General features: G+C 45.2%; 1 protein-coding gene across 1 annotated transcript in view; it reads right to left on the reverse strand.

Annotated features, from left to right (window-relative positions):
- The window catches only part of Dapk1 (death associated protein kinase 1), a 180,167-nt gene that overhangs the window by 14,622 nt on the left and 140,946 nt on the right, over positions 1-24,599 (reverse strand). Inside the window, exons 18-21 of the mRNA XM_090329520.1 lie at positions 21,295-21,393; positions 13,783-13,860; positions 5,416-5,638; positions 1,537-1,725 (exon numbers count right to left, since the gene is read on the reverse strand). Of these exons, the coding sequence (XP_090185646.1) occupies positions 1,537-1,725; positions 5,416-5,638; positions 13,783-13,860; positions 21,295-21,393 (589 nt within the window). The remainder of the gene's footprint in view (positions 1-1,536; positions 1,726-5,415; positions 5,639-13,782; positions 13,861-21,294; positions 21,394-24,599) is intronic.

The following is a 24,599-nucleotide window of genomic DNA, read 5'->3' on the forward strand; positions in this document are numbered from 1 at the left end:
TACCAGACACATACCAGGCCCTTGAACAAATAGCATATCATAGTCTCACAACTTCTTGATGAGGTTGTATTATTAGCCCCTGCTAGGCACTGGCCGTGGTTTTTCCTCAAAGGATTCATATTAAGAGGCGATGGAACCTTTGAGAGGGAGAACGTGGTGGAAGACGGTCTGGTTTTCTGGGACACCACCGTCAGAAGGAAGCAATGCCTCCTTGAATTCAGGTGGTCCTCATGAGATGGAGTACTTTTGAAAAGGAAAGACCATCCCTCTCTCATCTCTGGCTTCCTTTCTGCGCACGAGGGGATCTCTCCTTATACCTAGTACTCTTACCATGATGCCACGTACCATGTTGTGACATAGCCAAGGGGCCTCTCACCAGAGGGTGAAGAGACAGGGCCAGCTCATCTGGGACATTTGGCTTCAAGACTGAGAGGTGAACTGATCCCTTTTCTCTGTGACACGCTCAGCATCAAGTATTTAAATACAGCATAAGGAAATGAAGCAGTAAATACACTGACATGAAGGAGTGTTGGGTCCACTCATGGCTTTATCTATACCAAAGAGTACAGGAGCAGCCTTGATCAATATCCAGATATTGATCAGAGATTGGAGAAAAGACATCGTGGTTATGAAATAGTGCAACTGTGGCTGGACTTATGTCCAATCCCTACAGCTTTAAGAAAGGGAAAATTGGAAAGTAACTCTACATAGTACAGTGCATGCTGGGGGAAGGAAATCTTCTCTAGTAAGACGCAAAGCTTCATCCCCGTGTAAAACTTGAAAGGGAAGAACACACTTAATAGGAAGTGATGGTACATGACTGTAGTCCCAGCATCTAGGATTCTGAGGCAGGAGGATGAAAAGTTAAAGGCCAGCCTGTGTTACATAACGTTTTATCCCTCAAACAAACAAGCAACCCACTTGAAATTTTGCGCATGGAAAAAGAAGTACCCAAGCACATGCACACAACATTAGCTATGACTCTAGCTGTATTTAAAGACAATCTTCCATAAGCTCGGTGCTTATAACTCATGCCTATAACCCTGGTCAGGAGGCTGAGATGGGAAGGACAGTTGTTTAAGTTCAACGCAAACAGACAGATCTGTAACACTCCATGTCTTCAAAGTGACCTGCACAAAGCTGGGCTGGAGGCATGGCTCAAGTGATGGAACACCAGCCTCACAAGTATAAGGCACTGAGTTTAAACTCTGGTATAAACAAACAAAAATCTCAAACTCAGTCCAGCAAATTTACTAGTAGGTATATCTTAGGAGACTTTTCCTCAGAGTGAGCATTCGGTTCTAACTGTGAATGGTATACCTGTTTACTCACCTGTCAGGTATGAAGCACCTACTGTGTGCTAAGTGCTTTGCTAAGGTACAGGTGTAACACTACCATTTAGAATTACTTTTCAGGAGTATTAGCCAGTGCCCGTTTCTGGGACACTGTCAGTGCCCTTTCATAAGGGATTCTTTTTAGATATGGTATCGACTTCCTGGGACAAGCTCCTTCCCACTGGAGGCAGGTGGCACATACCATTCAAATAGGCATTCTGGATGTCGATGGCCTTTGTGGACTGGTCGTCAGCTGAGCAGTGCAGGTGATGGGATGGGGCCACGAACACCTCCAGCATCCCCTTGGTGAGGCCGGGCTCAAACATCATACTGCGGCTCCTCACGCTCACATTCTCACAGCCAGGGTATAGGTTGTTGATGCTCACAGAGACTGTAGGCCAGAAAGGACAGGTGTGAGAGCTCAGAACTTGTTTTCTCCTCCCAGCTCCACCTTGCATTTTCCTTCTCTGGAAATAAAAGTCTCCATCCAAGAACTTGCCCAGAATTCTCTCTGTCCTGCTCTACGCCTCCAGATGTTGACCTGGCTGCACTCTGGAAGTCTGCTTGCCTCTCTGATACTCACTGTGACTCTCCAGACTCTAGCTTCTTCTGGGTAGCTTCTCCCCACAGTTCACTCAAGAGTCTGCCTCCTGCCGGGCCTGCCCCTTCCTCATTCAAGTTTCATGGGGTGTCCACAAGGCCCCTGAGGGACACAGGTGAGCACCACTGTGGTACAGACATTCTTTTATTTAGGGTGAGACATAAGGTGATTTAGACAGTCAGAAGATATGGTATTAAATCCACTGACCCTCATCAGGGAGTTTTGAGAATCCCTAGCCTTTCAGCTATTCTCAGTTTGTAGCAGGAACTCTCTTACGTTCTTGCAGTAAGTGCTAACCTCCCTCTTTAACAAGTAGTGACATAGTGAGATTTCCACCACCTGCTTTTCTGTCTCTTTTTAATTGGTTTTCCACTGATAGGAGGGATATTAACTGTTTCATTTTCAAACTAGTGTATTTCAATAAGATTAAAAGGTCAGTTTAAACTCATCCTAACTACTTAGAAGGCTGAGATCTGACGATAGTGGTTCGAGGTTAGTTGGGGCAGGAAAATCTTATCTCCAATTAACCAGCAAAAGGCCAGGAGCAGAGGTGTGGCTTAAGTCATAGAGCACTAGTCTTGAGAGAAAAAGCTCAGGGACAGTGCTCAGGCCCAGCTGAAACCCAAGTGTCCATACATTGGGGAAAAAAAAGCAAATGAGACAAAGACAGTAATATGAAACTAATAATGGTGGCAGACTGTGGTGTGTGTGTGTGTGTGTGTGTTTTGCAGGGTGTAGGTAGATGTCTGGATCCCCTGCATAGAGAGATAGGCCCAGCAACTTACTTTTCCCATGGCTTAGCAGTCAGCCCCCTCATCCCTTCACAGTGAGGGTAAAATCCCCTATCTGTTTCAGGGCTGTGACTCACAGTGTGACCTATGACCAGTTTTGACTGAATGAATGAGTACTGACTGAGTATTGACTGAATGAATGCACTGGAGAGGAGTTCAATGAATAAACCTTTACCACATGGTACAGTGTTAATGGTATCCCGTATTTTGGGACCAATAATAAAGAGTCAGGATGAAGGTAATGGGAATATTCACAGAGTAAGCCAGGAAGAGAAAGGCCAGGACAGGTTGGTACAAGGAGATGGGAAGGGCCTCAAAGGGGATGGGTTCATATTCATTTTATTCTGACTATAAAAGCATAAAACATGGCTAACAGGAATGTGAGAAGAAAACAAAAGTAACACAGCCAAACATAGCCGACATCTCCGCACATTTTTCTGCAGATCATTCTTTTATGCTGGGAATGTGTCTGCCCATCTCTGTGTCCTGCACCTGTGTCCAGGTGGACCATGAGCCAGGAGTGGGCATGGTAGGAAAGTTCTTTACAGAAAAGGGTAAGTGATATTGGTAAGTAACAGTCACTTTGTTGATGGTTTTGGTGAGGAATAAAAAGTCATATATAGCAGGTGTCGATAATAGCTTATTAAGAAATAATACAAATCACGACTTCATAGTGGAAGTCTCTGAGGAAGAGCTCACTTTGGTGCTAGGGTCATCCGACATTCTGAGATGCAATTCTCTAATGAGGACTCATGGAAGGCTCATCCTCTGAGGTTGGCTATTTCTTTTCATCCTGTAGAACCACGAAGCTGAATGACATGCCCTATCTCCTGGCAGCCTTTGCTTCCAGCATCTTCGACAGAATAGCAGTGCCAAAGGATCAGAAGTCTAACACTAAACAAACTGCTTGTTATCTCAGTGAATAGCATGCCTCTGGGGGTGGGGATAGAGCCTTCCCAGTGCAGAGCTGCAGGGATTTCTGGGTTCAGGGACCCTGCCCCTCCCCCTTCTTCAGTATCTCTCTTACGTAGAAACACAGGTACCCCTTCAGACAGGAGGAAAAGATATTTTGAGGCCTGTGGGCACCAGTCTACTCTGTACAGGCTTCAGATAAGTGTTAGATTTAATGGCAAAAAAAAAAATGCATTCTTCCTGTCTATGACAGGAGAAAAGCAAAAAGCCTCTGCTTGCCCAGTCTCTGGAGCAGCCAAGCCACTTGGCCTTCAGCAATGAAGGCTGCTTTGGGTGTTGCGCCATTCTGAACTCGCCTGGATCTTCCCAGAGGCCACCCTGTGTTGGCCACACATAGCTCAATCCAGTTTACCTCTCCTCTTACCCAGGGTCCTACACTTTGAATCACTCCTGCTCCAATCGGATTGTCCTTTCTCCACTGGCTTGAAATAGTGCTAATCATAGGGCAGAATGGCACACACTTTTGTGTTCTCTCCTGTTCTAATGGACTCTTGGGTGGCAGAAGGTTACAGTTGTAAGGTACATAGAGCCATCTCTATGTGAGGCCAGGCAAGAAAGCAAATACTGTGTAGCCCATGCTTCCAGTTTTCCAAAAGAAGCCAAACAGTTTTCCAGGTGCCAACTCCTGATTCAAGCCCTGGAAATGGGTTTCTACTTTTTCCATCCCTTTCCTCATTCTATACAATCCACAGCACCCTGCCAGGCCAGGCTGCCTCATCCAAGCACACACACGCACCACACATCACTGGGCCCTGGGTTGATTTGCTCTGTAATTCGTTCATCCTGTAACCTCCTGGAACCATAATCATTAAATGAAATGATTCCGAGTCAGGCCTGGGACACAGCTTAGCATGCACTGTGCCAATCTCATGAGGCTCATCTCATGAACCTGGGCTTCTACAAAAGTACCCACTCATACTCGGGAATTGCGTCTTTGAAGAGCACTGAGACTGCATGCTCGAGAACCTTCAGGAGTTTTCTTTCCCCTCTCTTGATCCTTCGTGCTAGCAATTATTTTCTCATGACTTACTAATCCTTACATGGTGTGAGACTTGCACTTTTCCCAAGCAGAGGGAGAACACATGGAAGAATCTCTTCTGTCAGCTCCACTGGAGACAAAGCCCCTGCCTGCCCCTTCGAATGACAGGATGCCAGAAAGACAGGAGTATAGGACCGCACGGGCTAACTCAAGAAGAACCTCTCTCTTCCTAACCACTCCAGTGGAGAAGCCAGGCTCTTGCTGCTTGGGTAGAGTGAGGAAGAAATCGGATTCAGCAGGAAGTGGCAGCTCTGGGATAGGGGTGAGCCAGAAGACAGAGGGGGCACCGCCCCGCACTAGACATGCCATAGGTCTGCTAAGAGCAGATTGTGTTTGTTCTAGAGCCCTAGACCCAAGTTTACACAAGCACACCTGTAGCTCGTGATTACATGCGGCAAGACAGCACTAATGGAAGCCTACTTGAGAGACTAGATCTGGAAAATGAACCTGAGGAAAGAGAAACTGAGGCTGCTGCTTTGGAGAAGTGGAAAATGACTATGACTGTGATTTCACTCAAGCCCTTTCTCTTCCAAGGCTGGGACAGTTGATTATTGCTGGACAAGGGGATGGACCCAGGGTTGACAGCCTCCAAGACCAAGGGACCCAGTCATCTCTAGGCCAATCTCTCTAGGTGCTGACATCTTCTGGAGACATGGAGGCTCCCCTGGAATCTCCTACCTGTTGGTTTAGCAGCCAGCGGGGATGGTGGGAACCGGGTGGAGTTGGTAGAGGAGAGCCTGGGCCGGCGCCTTCGGAAAAAGCTCCTAAGAAGCCCACACTTGAGAGACTCAACCAGTGTGGTTTTCCCAGACCCTGAGTGGCCAAACAGCTTGAGCTTGATTCTTGGCTGGAGATTCTGTGTGGGACGCAGCTGCTGGATGAAGAGTCCTCGGTGCGTGTCCTGGACACATAGGAACAAGAACCTGTTAGTCACAGGATGCCTAGGGAACCATGTGTGACGCCTCTCCAGGTTCCTAGCTATAATCTTCACTCATCATCTGTCTATCTATTTATCTATCTATCTATCTATCTATCTATCTATCTATCTATCTATCTATCTTTACCCCCATCATTTCCACTGATTTTTTTTTTTTTTTTGGTGCCTGTATTAGGGCTCGAACTCACGGCCTATGCCCTGCGCCTTATCTTTTCCACTCAAAGTTGGCACTTTCCACTTGAGCCCCAGTTCTACTCCAGCTTTCTGGTAGTTAACTGGAAACAATCTCCATGTGTCTGCCTAGGATGGTTTAGAAGCTTGGTCCTCAGATCTCAAAGCACTCTGAGGAGTTAAAGATTACAGGCACTGAGCCACCGGCACCCAGGCCCAAGTGAAAATTTTGAAAATTCTGATAAGGCAGAATACTGAAGTCATCCTGCGAACTGTGTGATTCCCAGACTGTGGACACATTTCCAGTATTGTTCAATTGTTCCAGCCTTAGCCCGTAGGAAGTCCTACCCATTAACAGGCCCGCCCCACTCCTTAGCCCCTAGCTAAACACTGCTCGGCTCTCTGTGTTCTCGCATCTCTTCATTTCACTTAGTGGAGAGACTCAGCCTCCATTGTCCTTTCCCTGTCCACACCTATACATAGAAGCACACTCCAGTATTGTACACAAGCAAATCACAGTGTGAACACAGTCATCACCTCTAACTGTGAGCAATATATAGGGAAAATGGCACGCTCAACACGGTAACTCACAGACATGTCCTTGTTACCAGCCAGTGACTGCTTTGTCAGACAGGAGAAAAGCAGAATGCCTGCTTTCAGCTACATCCCATCACTGGTATTCTGCATTGGAGTTGCTTTGCTCCTGAGAGCTGAGGGCAAGTGATGCCTATGCTTTATAAAACAATTTCCAACTCAGTGCAGGTATGCTGCTGGGAATAATGTGTGTGCCTTATAAATGGAGCGTGTAGGAAGATGATAGAAGCTGCCTTCCTAGGGAGACACCTCTGTCAGGCAAGTCCTTCCTGCTGCGCCATCTAATGGCAGAAGTTGAAAATGCACCTTCATCCATGAAATTTTAGGGGCATCAGGAATATTCATTCTCCCAGGTTCTCAGTAGGAAGATGGGGAAACAGAATAAGAAGATCCGTTTTCTGTCTGTAGCAGTAACTGTCATGTACTTGACAGCCACCAGTGTCGTGCTGTTGGGGCATATTAAGATTTATAAGTAACTGCTACCAAAAAAAAGCACATAAAATCAGGTACAGGTGGCCTCACCTGTAATGCTAGCTACTCAGGAGGCTGAGATCTGAGGATGGTGGTTAGAAGCCAGCCTGAGGGGGGGGAAAAAACCTTCTTATCTCCAATTAATCACCAAAAAACTGAAAGTGGAGCTGTGACTCAACTGGTAGGGCACTGACCTTGAGAAAAAGCTCATGGACAGTGATCAGGCAGGCCCTGAGCCCCTGGTAGCGGGGAGGGGTGAGGTGGAGGGGGAAAGGAAAGCACACAGAAAGAGAAAAGGTCTCTCTTGCCTGGACTATCACCAACAAATGGCACATCTCATTTTAGCCCTTCATTTGGGTTTTGTTTCATGGGCAGATTCTTCACTGCCTGATCTTAATGTGAGCACATTTCCTACATCCTCAGGGATTTATCTGTCTAGGGCTTCAATTCTCTCCAGAGAATCGATTACAAGCTCAAACACTTTTTCCTAAATAATGATAGTGATAATAAATAAGATTGAGACACTTAGCCAGTACTATATTTTCAACTTGGCTTTTATGATGTTGGATGCTCCAGCATTCAAATATACATTCTCAGTTTTCAAGTGGGGCCTGGGTGACAGCTCACAGGAAAAGAAGTTTGGAGGACAAAGAATGAAAAAAGGAGGAGCCACAAGTTTGGCATAGTGGTAGAATGCTTGCCTGGCATGCACAAAGACCCAGGTCTGATTCCTCAGTACCACATCCATAGAAAAAGTTGGACATGGTGCTGTGGCTCAAGTGGTAGAGCTCTAGCCTTGAAAAAGCCCAGGACAGTGCTCAGAACCCAAGGTCAAGCCCCGGACTGGCCAAAAAAAATGAAAAAAGGAGCCCATGCCCCCAGCTTTCTGCCTTAGTATCCAGGGACCTTTCATATCTCCCTGATGCAGACATTTCTCCCTTCTACCAGGAGATGGTGAACCAGGCTTTCAGGACCCATTGTTATTCTCCATGGCCTTGGAAATATGTCAGAAAACAGATCTCTCATCAAGATGGACAGAGCTCACCACAAGCTTGAAAGGCATAAAAAGGAAAATTATCGTCAGGTCTTCTTCCTTCTAAGGAAACCTAACCTTGTCTGGAAGGAAGACTGAACACTCCCCAGACTCCCATCTTCCCACTGAGAACCTGGCAGTGAATATTTCTCATGCCTCCAGTTTCATGAAGATGCATTTTCACTTTCTGCCACTAGAAAGCTGGAGCAGGAAGGAATTGCCTGACAGCAGCTTTCATTAAACCAGTATAACACAGAGGAAAGATAGTTCTAGAAAGTGGTTAAGAATGCTAATTTTCTATGTTGAAAATGGACTAAACAGATTTTGGGTGGGGGTGGGAGGGAAAAACTGTGAGAAAGTCAGGGTGACATTGTCCTAAAAGAAATGTAGTCATTGCCTGACTTATATAACTTTAACCCCTCTGTACATCATCTTTATAATCATAGTCAATTTTTAAAGAATGCTCATTTTTGGACAGGTACATCTATGATTAGTACTCACCTAACCAGCAAGGCCACTCTCACACAGGGATTTTGTCACTTAAATTGCCAGCTTGGCATTCACTAGCTGGGCCCGGTGGGAGCTTGTCCAGCCTTCGGGGAAGGGACAGGGGATAAGGGAGGGGGGAGGGGAGGTTGGGATCATGCTGCTGATTTGTGAGATTCTCCAGGGTGTGTGCCCTCTGGTCTGTGGGGTGGCTGGAGGACACGAGAGGCCCAGGGCACACAGAACACAAGCAGCTCCCAACTCTAGCATGTTCAGAAATTTGGTCATGGAGGTAGATTCTGTGGCATGCTCTGTTCACCTGTTCCTGAACTAGGGTTGTCAGCATGAACCTGTTTTCTTCCGAAGGCTCACAAAGTAATGGAGCCTAAGCCAAGCGCCAGCCTATCTCTCAAGGCCACCAGGCACTCCCTTCCTGCTTTTCAGGTATTGGTTTCTGTGTCACACTAGTCAGGGTTCTTGCTGAGCCAGCCTAAGTTATTGCTGGACATAAACACCAGGGGGCAGCAAAGCTCTCTGCAAAGGGAAAGCCTGTCCCTGATGCACCTCAGCTCTGCCTTGCATGCCAACCAGCAAGAACAGATGAACAGGCATGGGTGTGGTCCGATAAGTTTTAATCACAAAAGCAGGTGGTGAGCTGGCTTTGGCTTCTAGGCCATTGCTAGCCAAGCCTTGGTCTGCCCTACAACATCTGACACTTTACTTACTTTTCCATGCTGTAAGCAGTGACAGAACAGGTCGGGGCACACAGCTGACCTGGATATGTGTTATATGTGCTCAGCAATGAATGTGTGGAGAGCTCAGAGGGGCTCTGGACTTTTAGTTTCCTTTCTTCCAGCCCCTTTTTCTCAATAATCTAGGTTTCGCTTTCTCATCAGCAAAGATGGCTAAACCTATGTAGGTTGACAGGGAGACGCATGTGTGGCAATCTAGAGAAGAGCACTTAAAAGGTGATATGACTTCCATGGGTAACGTGGAAACAGGAAGCAATAAGACCCAGCAGGAAGGGGTGGGCAGCTCCTAATTATGCAAATGTGTTCTACTCAGGGTGAGTTTTTAATTCTGGGAAACCTCCAGCACTGCCTTGTTTTCCAAAATTATTGGGTACCTTCCCACTAGAAAACTACTTGTTTTTGGCTTATAGAAAATTTGACAATTCACACAAAATAAAACAAACCAATTCCCACTGAAACTATGACTTTAACATCAAATAAGGATTAAGCCAGGTGTTGATGGCCCGTGCCTGAGTAGCCGTCCTAGCTACTCAAGGAGCTGAGATCTGAGAACCAATGCTTGAAGCCAGCCTGGACAGACAAGTCCATAACTGTCTTATCTTCAACGAACCAGCAAAAATCCCGAAGTGGAGGTGTGGCTCAAGTGGTAGAGCATTAGCTTTAACTGGCAGAGGCACGTGAGAGCGTAAGTATAAAATAAAATAACTAAATGAGAAAATGGCATGAGTGAGGACCGATAGAAAAATGGATACCCATATAAACTCTAAATGCAACCCTCTTCCCACCAGTCAGGAAAAGAATCCTTTGTCTGGGTCAAAGAGAATAGAGTTTGGCTCCATTCTGGATGGGTCTGGAGGGCTGGTCAGGGCTTCCTTTCTTGACAGATATTGAACAGGATGGAGCAGAAAAGTTAACCTCCTTCTGGTTAGGAGATGGCAACCAGCTGCCACAGTGTATGTCGGGGGGCTTTCAGAGACCCCTAAAGCATCCATTTGTTAGTAAATTAACTCAGTGGGAAAGGGAAAACCTAGTTCTTACGGTTTGCTGACACCTGGAGTGAAAATGTTCAACTATGGCCGACCTGCAGGTGATATCACGTGATCAGGGGCTCCAGCACCCTCTGCCGGATCCCAGGATCTTCCTTCCTACACACCTGGCCACACTGCCCAGAGGAACCCATGAGGGAGCCTTGATTTAAGGCTCTGAGATCACTTGACACAGTATCTTTAAGGACCATTGAAGACTTATGCTGCATGCAGGGTTTAATGACCAAAAACAGCCTCTCCTGCTCTCTTGCTGTCCTCAATGAATGCAGGTAAACAAGATGACTTTGATTCTCTTTCCAGAAACCTAATCGTCATTGCTGTCCCAGCAAAGGTTCAACAGTACATCTCCAGGCAATTTTAAGTAGTGAGAGGTGAGAACACAAGACATGGTCTGCTGCCCACTGGACCTGGTACAGATCCAGTGGGGATGGGGGAAATAACCGGCCAGATACAGACCTGTCCCATGAGCTTTCTAGATCAACCCAGAGAGGCTTTCATGGAGGATTTTTTTTTGGGGGGGGGCCATCAGGGGCTTGAAGTCAGGGTCTAGGCACTGTCCTTGGGCTTTCTCAAGGCTAATGCTCTACCACTTGAGCCACAGCACCACTTCCAGCTTTTCTTGTGTATGCTGTACTGAGGAATTGAACCCGGGGCTTCCTGCATCCTAGGGGTTGTCTGGAAATCTGTAGAGTTGTTTGCAGTTTTCACAATGAAGCGGGGGAAGGGAGGGTATGACATTAGCATCCTTTGGAGTTCAGAACCAGAACAACCACAAAGACAGGAGGACATCCTGCTTACCAGAACCTCAATGGCACCCTGGTGAGAGACATGGGGGGGGAGGGGGGAGAGGGAGTAGAGATAACACTGACAGAAAAGTGATACTAAATGCTGCTAATTATAATTAGCGTCTTCCCTTCCTGTACACCCATTCTACTCAGCTTATGACCAAATTATAATTATAGGTGACCCAAATTATGATTACAAACAAGTTGATTTGATTAGCTTTCTCTGCAGAGACCATCTGCTCCACAGTAATCTCTGGCCACCATTTGGTAGTTTCCAGGGAGGCAGTTGTGACAGGTCTGTCACTTCCAAGGCCACATTTCAGGATCAGGTAGACCTCAGAAGCAACTAGTTATATATGTGGGAACTAACTTTCACAAAAATAAAAACAAACAGACACAAATAGGGAATTACAAAAGGCTGGAACATGACTAGAAATGCCTCAAAGACTGTTGCTCCTCTTCTGACTCACCTGGAAGCAAAAGCTTAGGGTCATTTGAAGGTGACAAAGGCAACAGTTTGAGCTGGCACATAATGTGCTTTGTGTATTTCTAGTCTGCACAGGTGGGTTAGACTGGACTGGGGCTATTCTAGACTTAAAAAGTCAGAAATGGAGAATGTACATTAAATGGTAGAACAAAAAAGCTTGGGGATAGCACCTAGGCCCCAAGTTTAAAACCCAATACTTAGACTAAATAAGTAAATAATAAATAAAGGACCCCAATCTTCCATCTTTGATTATGTGACAACTATAAAAATCACACTGCCAAAATCACAATGTCAAAGGAAAGACACCATCCTCTGTTCTGCTGCAGTGTTCAACAATGGAAGAGAAACACAGAGGGATATCAAAAGTCTACTTTAGACATCTGCTCAACAAACCAATTGAGCCATCTTTTTATTTACATAAAGTTTGTTTTATGGAAATGATCATTAGAAGAAATTTGGAAGAACAGAGTAATGCTAAAAGAAAATAAAAGCCAAAGATAACCAGTTACTTTCTTTGTATACTTTTTTTAAATGCATATAAAACAACTTCAGCTCAGGGCCTTGAGCTCTTGCTTGCCTTTTACATTGAAGGTTGGCCATGTATCACTTGAACCAAGCCTCCACTGACTGCTTTTTGCTAGTTAATTACAGATAAAAGTCCCTTAGATTTATCTGTCTAGGCTAGGTTCAGATCCTCAGATCTTAGCCTCCTGAATGAGATTGCAGGTATGAGTCACTGGTGCCTTGCTTTTTGTATGCATTTTCAACATGGTAGGGATGATAATGTGAACCCAAATTACCCATTGCTTTGAAGCCCAAGGACACTCTATACATTAAAATGCTGGAACTAAAAGCTCTTCAAGCATATTTCTAGGGACTATACCACATGTGATTGTGCACACCTGTAATTCCACAGCCTGTAGGAGACAGATGTAGGAGGATTATGAGCATAAGATCAGCCTAGACTACATGGTAAGACCTATCTTAATGAAAAAAAAAAAAATCAAGCCAAGTGCCAGTGGCTCATACCTATAACGGCAGCTACTCAAGAGACTAAGATCTGAAAATTACAGTTTGAAATCAGCTCTAGTAGCAAAGGCCATGAGTCTCATCTCCAATTACTCATCAAAAAGTTTGAAGTTAGAAGTGAAGCAGTAGCTCAAGTGGGCAGAGTCTAGCCTTAAGACCAAAACTAAGGAACTGCACTCAGACCCCAAGTTCAATCTCCAGAACAGACACAAAAATAAATAAATAAATAAATAAATAAATAAATAAATGATAAATATAAATAAGAGAAGGCAAAAGTCATTCTTATCACTGTATCACAAGTCACTAGACATTATTATTAGTCATCTAATGGCTCTAATTTTTTTTGAGTCAGTCGTGGGGTTTGAACTCAGGGCCTAGGTGCTGTCACTGAGGTCTTTGGCTCAAGGCTAGTGCTCTATCAGTTTGAGCCACAGTGCCATTTCTGGTTTTTTTGTTTTTGTTTTTGTAGTTATTAATTAGACGTTTTCTGCCCAGGATGTCTTTGAACCATGGTCCTCAGATCTCAGCCCCGAGTGGCTGCGATTACAGGTTGAGCCACTGGTACCTGGCTCATGGTTCTAATTTTTAAAATTTTTTTTTGCTAGTCCTAGGACTTGAACTCAGGGCCTGAACACTGTCCTTGTACTTTCCTCAAGGCTAGCACTCTACCACTTGAGCCACAGCACCACTTCTGGCTTTTCTATTGATGTGCTACTGAGGAATGGAACCCTACCACTATGCCAAACGCCTGGCCTTGGTTCTAATTTTTAAGACTGAATTTTAAATAACACTGCAGTCAACAATGGTGTTCAATAAAGAGTTCCTATCTTGAAGGGATGACAGTCTCTTGGGGGAGTTGCAAAAGCAATGCCAACATTATTGTATTTGTCATTGCTTTTGTAAAGCTTACATCAGTGTTTGCTAAACAGGAACTTAAGTGATACCAGTGAGTTCAAAAACATGAGAAAGAAAAGAGGTGGTGTGAGTGTCCCTTGTTGACCAGGCACAGATAACAGTACAGGCCAAATGATTTTTCAAGGCCAACTATAGAATGCATCTAAACTGCACACCCTGTCAATCTCGAGGTGGCTTCCATGCACAACTGACACTGAAACCACTGAAGAGTGAGAAAGAGAGAGATGCTGTTCCCCAAACCTGTGTCTGAAGCCTCTTCTTGTTCACTCTCAGAGCCGACAAAGAACACACTGGAGAGTTTTCACATGAAAACAAGCAGTGAATTCGAGATAGTCTCACCTTTCGAAGTCTTGAGAGGAGACCTGCCACGTGCTCGTGCTGAGCTAATTTAGCAAGATCCTCTGCTGTCTTCCCATCCTGTTAGAGAAAAACCATTTGTTTCTTTGCTCTGCCAAAGTGAGTGATGTGTGTTCCACACACTCATTCCATCAGTGCGAGGCAAAAACAAGCATAGGAAGCACAGCAGGCAGGCAAAGAGCATGTCCTGCATGCCTCCAGTCTGGGGGAGCCTCATTTTCCATATGACCCAAGAAAGCAAGAGCCTCAAGACCTAATACACATGGTGGGGTATCGTGGTATAATAGGGAGATGGCATGTAGGCTTTAATCAAACTCAACTGCAGGCCAGTGACTCCCTGTCCTGAGCCCTCTCTGTCTCTCTCTCATCGGGCAGCTAATCAGGAGTTCATTAAAATGCTAAACTCTAATTAGGGTGGATCCATGTCTTCTAGTCCTAAACAGACAGACTTAGTCCAGGATACCTTTTCCCCTAGCAATCACATGCATGAATCTGTTATGTGTTGATACTGAGGCTTGAATTCAAGGCTTTGAGCACTCTGCTGGGTTTTTTGCTTAAGGCTGATGCTTTACCACTCAAGCCACGTTTCCAATTCCTGTTGTTTACCTTTTACTTAGTGATGCACAGGGCTGTACTTTCACGAAAAATGAAATGATTTGTTTGTATACTACAGATATGCAATGTGAGGACTACTGACTGAGACCCTCCTGTAATCCATGCTGGAGCCAGGTCTCAGTGCTTTGAAGGCAGGATCTCTCAGAGTCACTCTAGGAAGCAGAGGCTGTCACTGTGCCTCCAGCACCCAGGGGAGTGGGGGCTGGAGGGGCTGTTTTATTGTGATTCTGGGAATCTCTAAAACTCAAAGGTTGAAAAGATCAGAAACAGTCTCCAAATAAATAAAAGGCAATCTTTCTTTAAGAAAATCAACGTAAGGAAAAGAAGTTGGGGAATTTGTCACTGACAGAAATGCCATCTGTGTGAAAGCATGGGTTTGTTTAACACAGGTCTGTCTGCACATGGTTGGTACCTCGCCCACTTGTTTTTGAGATGTGCAGTGTCCTATTTGCCTGAGATGTCTTGTTTTGTATTGAATGTGTGTGTATGCACGTGCATGCACACACATGTGTATACACATGTATGTTGGTTTTCATTTTGTTTTGTTCATCTCTCCATGCCCAATACTGGGGCTTGAAATCAGGGCCTCACACCTGTACTTCAGCTTTTTGCTAGATAACTGGAGTCTCTTGGATTTGTCTACTGTGGATGGCTTTGAATCACACATCTCAGCTCTAAGCCTCTTGAGTAGCATGAACTACTGGCACCTGGCTTAACCTGGGATGCTTAATCTTAGCATGACTGGCAATTTGGGACCAGATAACACTGGGTTTTGGAGCTATCACACACCTTGTACCAGTAGGTAGTGTTCTTTAACCTCTAGATGTGACAATTGAAGATGTCTCCAATTTCAAATATCCCCTAGGGGACAAAAATGGGAGATTCAGAACCCCTGCCTCAAACTGAGGTTGAGTTTAGGCAGATGCTCTGAGGAGGCGCACTTTCCAATCAGGACTTCTGGTTTGTGCCTACCTCCTTAAAATGTGGAAACAGGTCCAGTGAGCAAGCCGAGGCTTCCTGTTTCCCTTATGGGATACTGTAGAGCCAGCCAGGGCAGCCTGGCAAACTGTCTGAGATGAGGCAAGCTTTAGCAGAGGTGAAGCACTGAGGAGGGAGAGAAAGCCTGTAGGGAGAGGGTCAGAGCACATCATGGGGGGCCTTTGACAAGTGATGTCTGAGGTTGGTGCACCTAGATAGGAAGGCCTTAGAGTTTGGATGAGGCTTCAATAAGAGTGGGAGGGTTGAGGATCAGGAAGATACAGGGAAAAGACAGCATTAAAGGGTAGGCAGAGGGGCTTTCTATCAGAGGCAGTACAGTGGCAGAGACTGTCAAGTACCAGGCTTTGGGAGATAACTACGAGCACAGAGATAATGAGAAACCTTCAGTGCTTAGGTGAACAAAATGAGAAAAGCTCAAAGAACCACCCTTAAAGGTCACAAGGGCTAGGTGCAGATCACTCATGCCTGTAATCCTAGCTGCTTGGAAGGATGAGCTCTGAGGACTGTGGTTCAAGGCCTGCTCAGGAAGCTGTGAGACTTAATTCCAGTTAATCAAAAAAAGCTGGAAGTGGAGCTGTTACAACAGTGGTAGAGCACTAGCCTTGAGTGAAAATGCCAAGGGACAGCATCCAGGCCCCAAGTTCAAGCCTCAGGATGTATGTCACTGGATGCAGGTGAAGGTTTGTGAGGAAGCACGGACTCTTCACTTAGGGTCTTTGCAGAATAAGAATTTCTAGACAAGTCACAATGATGGTAAGAAAACTTGGTGGGGCTTAATAAGCAAGCAGGCAAGCGAAAAAAAGCAGACCAACAAAAAAAAGAAAGGGCACATTCTAACAGTCTCCCTCTTCGAAACACACCGTGCACATGCACACACATGTGCATGTACACACACGTACACACACACACACACACACACACACACACACACACCCCTCCCTCATAGGTGTTTTATCTTTGTTCCAAGCACTCCTAGTGTTATACTTTCTGACTTTCTGGATATTGGGCATTCTTTGCAGGTAAGAATGCATCTTGCCATAAAATAAATACTTACCCTTGAGATAAAGAAGGCTCTGCATTTGTTGTCTGCATTTGGGGTAAAAGGTTGCTTACATTTTGGGGAGTATTTCTTTCAGGAAGGCATACATTCTGCCAAACAAATGTTAATTCTTGGGGTGAGAAATGCATCTCTCAGGAAGGAATAAATCTTGTTGCTTTTCTTTGGAACATAGATGGTGCTTCTGTTTCTAAATACCATATTTTTGAGTTGACTTCACCAGGCTTCATTTTCCTAAGTGCATCCAGCCTCATTTTCCCCTAAATTACTTTGGTCCATTAATCAAGAGAAGTAGATGAATGACTATCTACTGTATTTGCTGTAAGCTTAACATACCTTTACTCCTGAAATGACTTTTTTTCCCGATCCTGGGCCTTGAACTCAGAGTCTGGGCTCTGTCCCTGAGCCACTCTGTGCTCAAGGTTAGAGCTCTACCATGTGAGCCACAGTGCCACTTCTGGCTTTTTCTGTTTATATGGTAGTAAGGAATCAAACCCAGGGCTTCATGAATGCTAAGCAAGCACTCTACCACTAAGCCACATTCCCAGTCCCTTGACATGACTTTGGTCTGTTAATCTTAAGGGTAATAGATGGATGAGCTTTAAGCTCATTCCTGGCAACCATTTACCATGCCTTTTTTCCCTAGTCTATTTTTTCTCTCTCTCTCTCTCTCTCTCACACACACACACACACACACACACACACACGAGTCTGACCACTAAAGAAACTAGAGGAGCTATGAAAATCCTGTTTCTTGACTGAGTGGAAATAATTCACTAGAGTTTATGTTTGCATACTTTTGCTTTATTTTAAAAAATAACTTTATTTTATAATAAAAATTTGGGAGAAAAAAGCTATGAAGGAGACTGGGGTTTCTGCTGAGTCCTGTGGAATGGAAGAGTAGGGGGATGCAGGAGGGGGAAGAGAGACAAGAACGTTTCTGACCATTTAGAGGACTTATTTCAGCTTGTCTTAGCTGAGAACAGGAGAAAGGTGGCACCAGGAGGCGCCACTAGCAGCATCAGTTGTAGGATGGGAAGAATGGGAGGTGATGGCTGTTCAGTGTGGGATAGGGTAGCTGCCCCTCTCCAGAGGCCTGAAATATGGCCCAAGAAAGACAAGCTGGATGTGCAGATGTCAAAAACATGTTCTAGAGCGAAGAATGTGAATGATCTTAAAAACTTCCGAACATTCAGGTTGAAATGACACAGGATGTATCTTTTTTGCTAAACAGAATAGACTACCAAAATTCATTTTTCTCTGTTTCTTTTTCCTCTTCTATCGTGGCTGCTAGGAAATTTGAAATGACACATGGCAGAGGTTTGTATCTATTGATGAGGTGACATGCTCAGTGCACAGCCAAGTGGCCAAATGGCGACCCTTGCTCTAAGAGGAAAGGCCCATCTTGTCCCCTGAATGGAAGGAGGGTACAGTCCCACAGGGCTCTAAGGGAACTCACACTCTGGGTCTTCTCACTGTCCTTCTGGCTCCTTGGAAGTGCAGGTGGTTACCAAGCTCAGGGCTCTACAGTACGCAGAGCTTTTCTCAGGGCCCCAAAGTCCTCAGCTCATCCAGGACCTCTTGATCCTATCATTACACTCGCTCAACTTGGTGACCACATATTGACTCTAGTCTGAGTCCCTCTCTTATTTTCTTTTCTTTTTTTTTTTTAAATTTTTTATTGTAATTAGTAAAAGGGTTACATGATATTTGCCAGATAGAAGGTGCATTAATTCACATACATTGATACCCTTTCACATGTCTTGCTACCCATTACCCTCCCCCCCACCCCCCCCTCTTATTTTCTAGAAATTTCTGAGGGCACATGTTTATTGTTAATTGTTTAGTTTTGTTGTACTGAACAATACTAGAGTTGAATGAACTGAGTACCACTTGAGCCAACTTGCATACACTGTATGTATATATGTGTGTATACATATATTTACTGGAAGTTCAACTCATGGTCTAGGCTCTGTCTCTGTAGAATTTTTACTCAATGCTGGAGCTCTACTGCTAGAGACATGCCCCTACTTCTGACTTTTGGGTGATTAACTGCAGACTAGAGTCTCTCCAATTTGGTTCCTGTACTGGCTTTGAACCACAAACCCAAGATCTCAGCCTTCTATACTTGGAAGAGTGCAAAAGTACTCGTTATGAGAGTCACAGGTAATTTTTTTAGGTAGGGTCTTATGCACTTTTGCTCAGAGCTGGACTCAGATTAGGATTCTCCTACCTCTACCCACTTCATAGTTGGCATAGCTGGGATTAAAGGCATGCCCACCACCTTGGGCCATACTGCTATCTTTTTGTCATGGTTTCCCCAATTAGTAGTATGTGCAGAATGAGTAAAATGAGGAGAATGAGAGGCTACCTGAGGTGGGATTGAAATATGGATACTAGCTCTAACTGGCACTCGATTGGCATCTTAGTGGATGATGGGGACTTTCTGAAAATTCCTAGAGATGAAATCCCACTCCATCCCCTCCCCCCCAGAGGACAGGCCGGCCTGAATTCCTAGAAGCTGGGGCGGGGACTTGCACACTAGGTTCCCATACCTGACATACCTATACCATAGAGACTCTGAACTCTTGAGCTTTCTGTGACCCTTCCCCCTGACCTTGACCCTATTTAGGTCCTTCTGCCTTCCTCAGCCACCGTGTCTCCTGACTCCTCAGGTCCTCTTTCTTTACTACCTTTGTGACTCAGTCTCCTAACAGCATTAAGTGTCTTGGAGACTGCAAGTTTGGGGGGCCATGTGTCCATTCACATTGGCTAGCCTTCTAACAAAGATTCCCAATTTGACCTCTCTCAAACTGTGACTTCTCAGGGCTGGGGGTTTGGCCTAGTGGTAGAGTGCTTGTCTAGCATGCACAAAGACTAGGGTTCTATTCCTTGGTACTACATACATAGATAAACTTCTCCTGTGAGCAGGAAGAGCACCGAGCAGCACCTGTGGGCGGCCTAAAGAGGGCTGATGGGTGGTGGCCAAGGCGATGATCATAAGGATGGACAGAAGGAGAGGACCATAGACCCACAAAGGGACCCTGTGGAACCCGAGGCCATGTAAGGCAGTCTCAATCTATAACGCTGGATTTGACCAGCATCTGCTAGCATCTTCAAAGACTACTCACTAATGTTTTTGTTTGTGAGGCAACATCTAAGAATAAATGCACATAATGAATTATCACAGAGCAACTACACCCTGTGTTATGCAGGATGGAGCTGTTCACAGCGGGTGGGAGAGGAGATACACCAGAAGAGAGCAAATCACACGCAGATCACTAGTACTAACTGGGCCTGCAGAGCAAGCACAAACTCAGGGGCTAGTGCTGCACAGAGCTGCCCACTGCAAAACATGAGCAAAGAGAGGGAAGAAACCAATTCATCGCACCACAGGTCAGCAGCCCTGTTCTCTACAAAGTCCACTGAAGAAATACTTTGTGGCCAAATGGCCTCAGTTTCAACTACCTCTAACAAAGCAGCACATAACAGTAGAGATAATACAAAAAAAAAAAAATGGGCATGGCTGTGGTCCACCAAAACAAAAAAACAAAACAAAACAAAACAAAAGCATGGAGCTGGGGGCAATGACTCATGCCTATAAACCTAGCTTCTCTGGAGGCTGAGATTTGAAGGTTTGAGGATCCAGTTTGAAGCTAGTCTGGGGTAGGAAAGTATATTAGGCTATCTTCAACTAACCACCAAAGAGCCAGAAATGGAAGTTAGGCTCAAGTGATAGAGTGCTAGCCTTCAGCAAAAACACTAAGGGACAGTGCCTAGGCCCTGAGTTCAAGCCCCAGTACACATGTACATGGGGAGGGGAGGGCATGGGCTAGATTTGTCCCTGTGAGACAGTTTGCTAACCCATTGGTGATCTCCAACAAATGAGGCCCCACGAGCCTTAGGGCCACAGTTGATCTCCATAATGAATCACTGCATATTATCAAAGCTCTGAACTTCAGGACTCTCCCTTCCACACAAGATTGGAAGCTTCATAGTTTCTCTGGCATTTCTTCTCTCCCTCCCCTCCCCTCGTGCAGTTTGAATTCAGGGACTCATACTTTCTTTGCTTGCTTGCATGCTCGGTGCTCTGCCACTTGAGCCATGCCTTAAGCCTGACTTTTGGCCGGTTATTTTGGAGAAGGAGTCTCCTGTACTTTTCTGCCTAGCTTGCTTCACACCTTGATCCTCCAGGTCCCAGTAGTCTGAGTAGCTAGGGTTATTTTATTTATTTACTGGCACTTCCTGGGATGCCAATTAAAGGATTTCTTCTGCTGAGATTGCGTAGGTCTGGCAGAGAATCTGACACGATGGGAACTGAATACATCTCACTTCAAATGATTCTGCAGGCTTAGCAGCAAGGTGGGCTACTCAAGCAGCACAGGGCAGCTCTTTACCTAATAAGGGTCTGGATGGGGCATAATAGTACACATGTGTCCACATCAGGAAGGCACCTTTATCCTTTAGTTCCTTCCAGAGTGCCAAGACCTCCAGTCCCCTGGGGCTGCAGGGTAACACTTTAGGAAAGAGAAGTATTTCTCTTCTAATGGAAACAGCATCCAAAGAGAACAGAAAGGCCAGTGAGAAACCAGTGGGAATTTCTGGCAAAGCAGAGCCTCATGAAACAAGAAAATAAAGCATTTACCAGATATTAGGCTGGGGTGGTGTGGGCAAATGTGTATGTCTCCACAGTGGAGGAGGGAAAGTGTAATGGCCTATTTGCTTTAGGATGTGGCTGCTAAGCAATCCCCTCCCCATGCCATTGAGGAGGAGGGAGAAGTTTCTAGCTCTCTCCAGCCAGCAGCCCCGCCCCAGGTACTCACCGAGGTCAGTGCCTCCACATTGGCCCCCATCACACAGAGGTAGCGGACCACGTCCAGAATCCCATTGTTGGAGGCAAGGTGCAGAGGCGTTCGTCCATACTGGAAAGAAAAAAACAACAGTGTCTTCTCATGGTTGTTGCTGGGAAAACCTTTGCCTTCAGATTTGGGGTGCATATTCCAAGAGCCCAGTGTTACAGAAGGGACCTGGGGAGCCACAGCAAGAAAGAGGAGGCAGGAAAGCCAGCAAAACTTTCGACTGAGCATTCAAGAGCAGATTCATTCAAGTCAAGAGCTGGTGGCTCACATCCGTAATCCTCGCTAATCAGTACACTAAGATCTTCGGACCATGATTCAAAGCCAGCCTGGACAGGAAAGTCCAATTAGCCAGCAAAAGATCAAACATGGTTGGGTGCTGGCAGCTCATACCTGCAATCCTGGCTACTCAGAGACCAAGAACTTTGGATTGCATTTCGAAGTCAATCTGGGCAGGAGAGTCAGTAAGACTCTGATCTTCAGTTATCCACCAAAATGTCAGAAGAGGAGCTGTGTGGCTCAAGTGGTACAGGACTAACCTTGAGTAAAAAAAGCTAAGGAACAGTACCTGGCCCTGAGTTCAGACCTCAGAACTGAAAGTTAAATTTGCTGTTGTGCTGGAAGAGTGGCGGCCCAGTGCAAGAGCAGAAGGGTCCCAACTGAATAGTGATATCTGTGCCTTAGTTCAATTTCAACACAGCCAGGGAGTAAGGGCTGGGAAGACAGGTGAGGAGAACATTGTAAGAAAGGGAAATTTCAAGATCATGCTCACTAAGGTTTTCATGCCTGTGGTTTCCTGTGTGCCCTGGCATGATAGGGCAGGAGGTGCCCAGGGTTGCTCAGGCCCATCTCAGATTTTTGATGAAATCACAAGGTTTGGGTACCAGATGAGTCTAGATAGAGATCAGGCTTTCCTGTTGAACTGTGTTTCTTTTCAGAGGCAATCTGTCTTCACAGGTCTGCTCAAAGAGACTTGGTGTCGCAAGGATAAGGGAGTACCTGGAGAAAACCATTTTTTAAAAAGTGCCAGTCTTCAGCCGGGAGTTTGGCCTAGTGGTAGAGTGCCTGCCTAGCATGCACAAAGGCCCGGGTTCAATCCCTCGATACCACATACATACAAAAAAGCCGGAGTGGTGCTGAGGCTCAGGTGGTAGAGCTCTAGCCTTGAGAAAGTCCAAAGACAGTGCTCATCAGGCCCTGAGCTCAAGCCCAGGACTGGCAAAAAAAAAAAAAAAAAAAAAAGTGCCAGTCTTGGGGCTTGTACTCAGGCAGGCTGCTGTTCTTTATTTGTTTTCCAAGGCTGGCACTCTGCCTCTTGCCATAGCTCCACTTTCAACGTTTTGATGGTTAACTGGAGATAAGAATCTCACAGATTTTTTTCTGCATAGTCCAGCTTTGAACCTCAGTCCTCGGATCTCAGCCTCCTGAGTAGCTAAGATTACAGATGTGAGCCACCAGTGCCCAGATATTATTGGGACTTAAAAGGGATGAAAAGCAATGCTGGCAGGAAGTGTTGGGAAGTTCTGCATACAATAGACACACACATCTGTTAGTAATTGTGGTTATGCAAGAATGAAATGAAATGTATTAGCCCACTTTTAATTTATGTGCATTGTGCTTCTCAAATGCTGTGGGGCTGTTTGGGTTCAACTCCCTCATGAGCAGAACTGGAAGGTTTTCATTGTCTCTAGGCAAACGCAGAAGGTTATAACACTGAGAGGCCTTGGAATTGAGCATTTGGGAATTCATTTTGTGCTATCAATTTGTACATGTTGGGTTTTCTTATTTATTCATTTCCTTTTACTGGTACTGGGCTTGAACTCAGGGCTTGGGTGCTTTTTCACGAAAGGTTAGTACTCTGTCATTTGAGCCATGGTTCCACCCCCAGCTTTTTGGTGCTCAATGGGAGATAAGAATCTCAGGGGCTTTTCTTTTCAGGTTGGCTTCAAACCTTGATCCTCAGATTTCAGCCTTGCGAGCACCACCACCTGGCCAGTTCCTGCTTCTTATAAGCAATGTCATGATGGGTGCAATTCTGTATATTTTGTTGATTTTCATCTCTCCAGTGATTTAGAAAGTAGACCTCAGATTTTCAAATACAATAAAGTTAATATGAGGAGAAAGAAGAAGTTGAGTATCAAGATGAAATGTGTGGGAGGTGAAATAAAGTTATAACTCTAGTTTTATAAAATGGACAAGAAATGGGGGAAAAAAACAGTGCAAGAAAATAACTGATCCCCTCCTTATTTTTCCTTTTTGTGCCAGTACTAGGGCTTGAACTCAAGATCTCAAGCTTCCAGTCTGTTTTTTCTGTTCATGGCTGGTATTCTACCACTTGAGTTTGTCTCTAGTTACAAAATTGATTCTTTGGAAGAACTTTAACTTTGGGTAGGATAGGAACTCATTATTATTTTTTTTTTTTGCCAGTCCTGGATTTTTAACTCAGGGCCTGAGCACTGTCCTTGGGCTTTCCCAAGGCTAGAGCTCTACTACTTGAGCCACAGCACCACTTCTAGCTTTTTTCCATGTATTTTGGAACAGCGGCCTTCCTCCCACCCTCAGATGTGTCCAGGGTATGTTTTCTCTGTCTTGGTAACACGCTGCATTGTCTCTTTCCTTCTATACTATGTTTTCAAACTCAGCCATGTTAAATAGCCACTGTTCTGCTCTTTGTGTGACAAGAAGGAAGCATGAAGAAATGTCTCTACAATCAATGCCCGTAAAGAATGGCAATGTCTTGTTACCTGCTGTGACAGGAGTAATGTTTGAGCAGTCTTCTTGCTCTCTAGTGGAAATCTAATCTAGCAAGGAGAAGACAAGACAATGCCACATGAAAAGAGTGATGTGATGGGGTCCCTGAGGAATGTGGGAACCACCACATGGCCATGCCAACATCTTGCTGCTTGAGTAACTGCAGAAAGATCAGCTGGACCTGATTTGGCAGGAATGTCTTCCCTTTACTTTTTTGCACATATGTCTAGAGAACATCTTTTTCATGAAAGGAAAGAAAAGGGAAGGGAGAGGAGAAGAGAAGAAAAGGTGGCTATGGTATGGACCTTGTTCACCAAAAGTTCATACACTAAGACTTGGTTCACATAACAGTAATAAAAGTGGAAGCTTTAAGAGTTGCACCTAGTGGGAGTGAGTAGGTTACTGGAATTCTAACCTGGAAAGTGCTTCATGCGTGTCTCTTAGGAGCTGGTAAGCCTCAAAGGTCTAGACTGGCTGGATAAGAAAGATGAACCAAGAGAACAGCCAGTAGGCAATGCCTA

This window comes from Megascapheus bottae, chromosome 3 (genome assembly GCF_031878675.1).
Source record: "Megascapheus bottae isolate mThoBot1 chromosome 3, mThoBot2.hap1, whole genome shotgun sequence".
NCBI classification, from domain to species: Eukaryota; Metazoa; Chordata; class Mammalia; order Rodentia; family Geomyidae; genus Megascapheus; species Megascapheus bottae.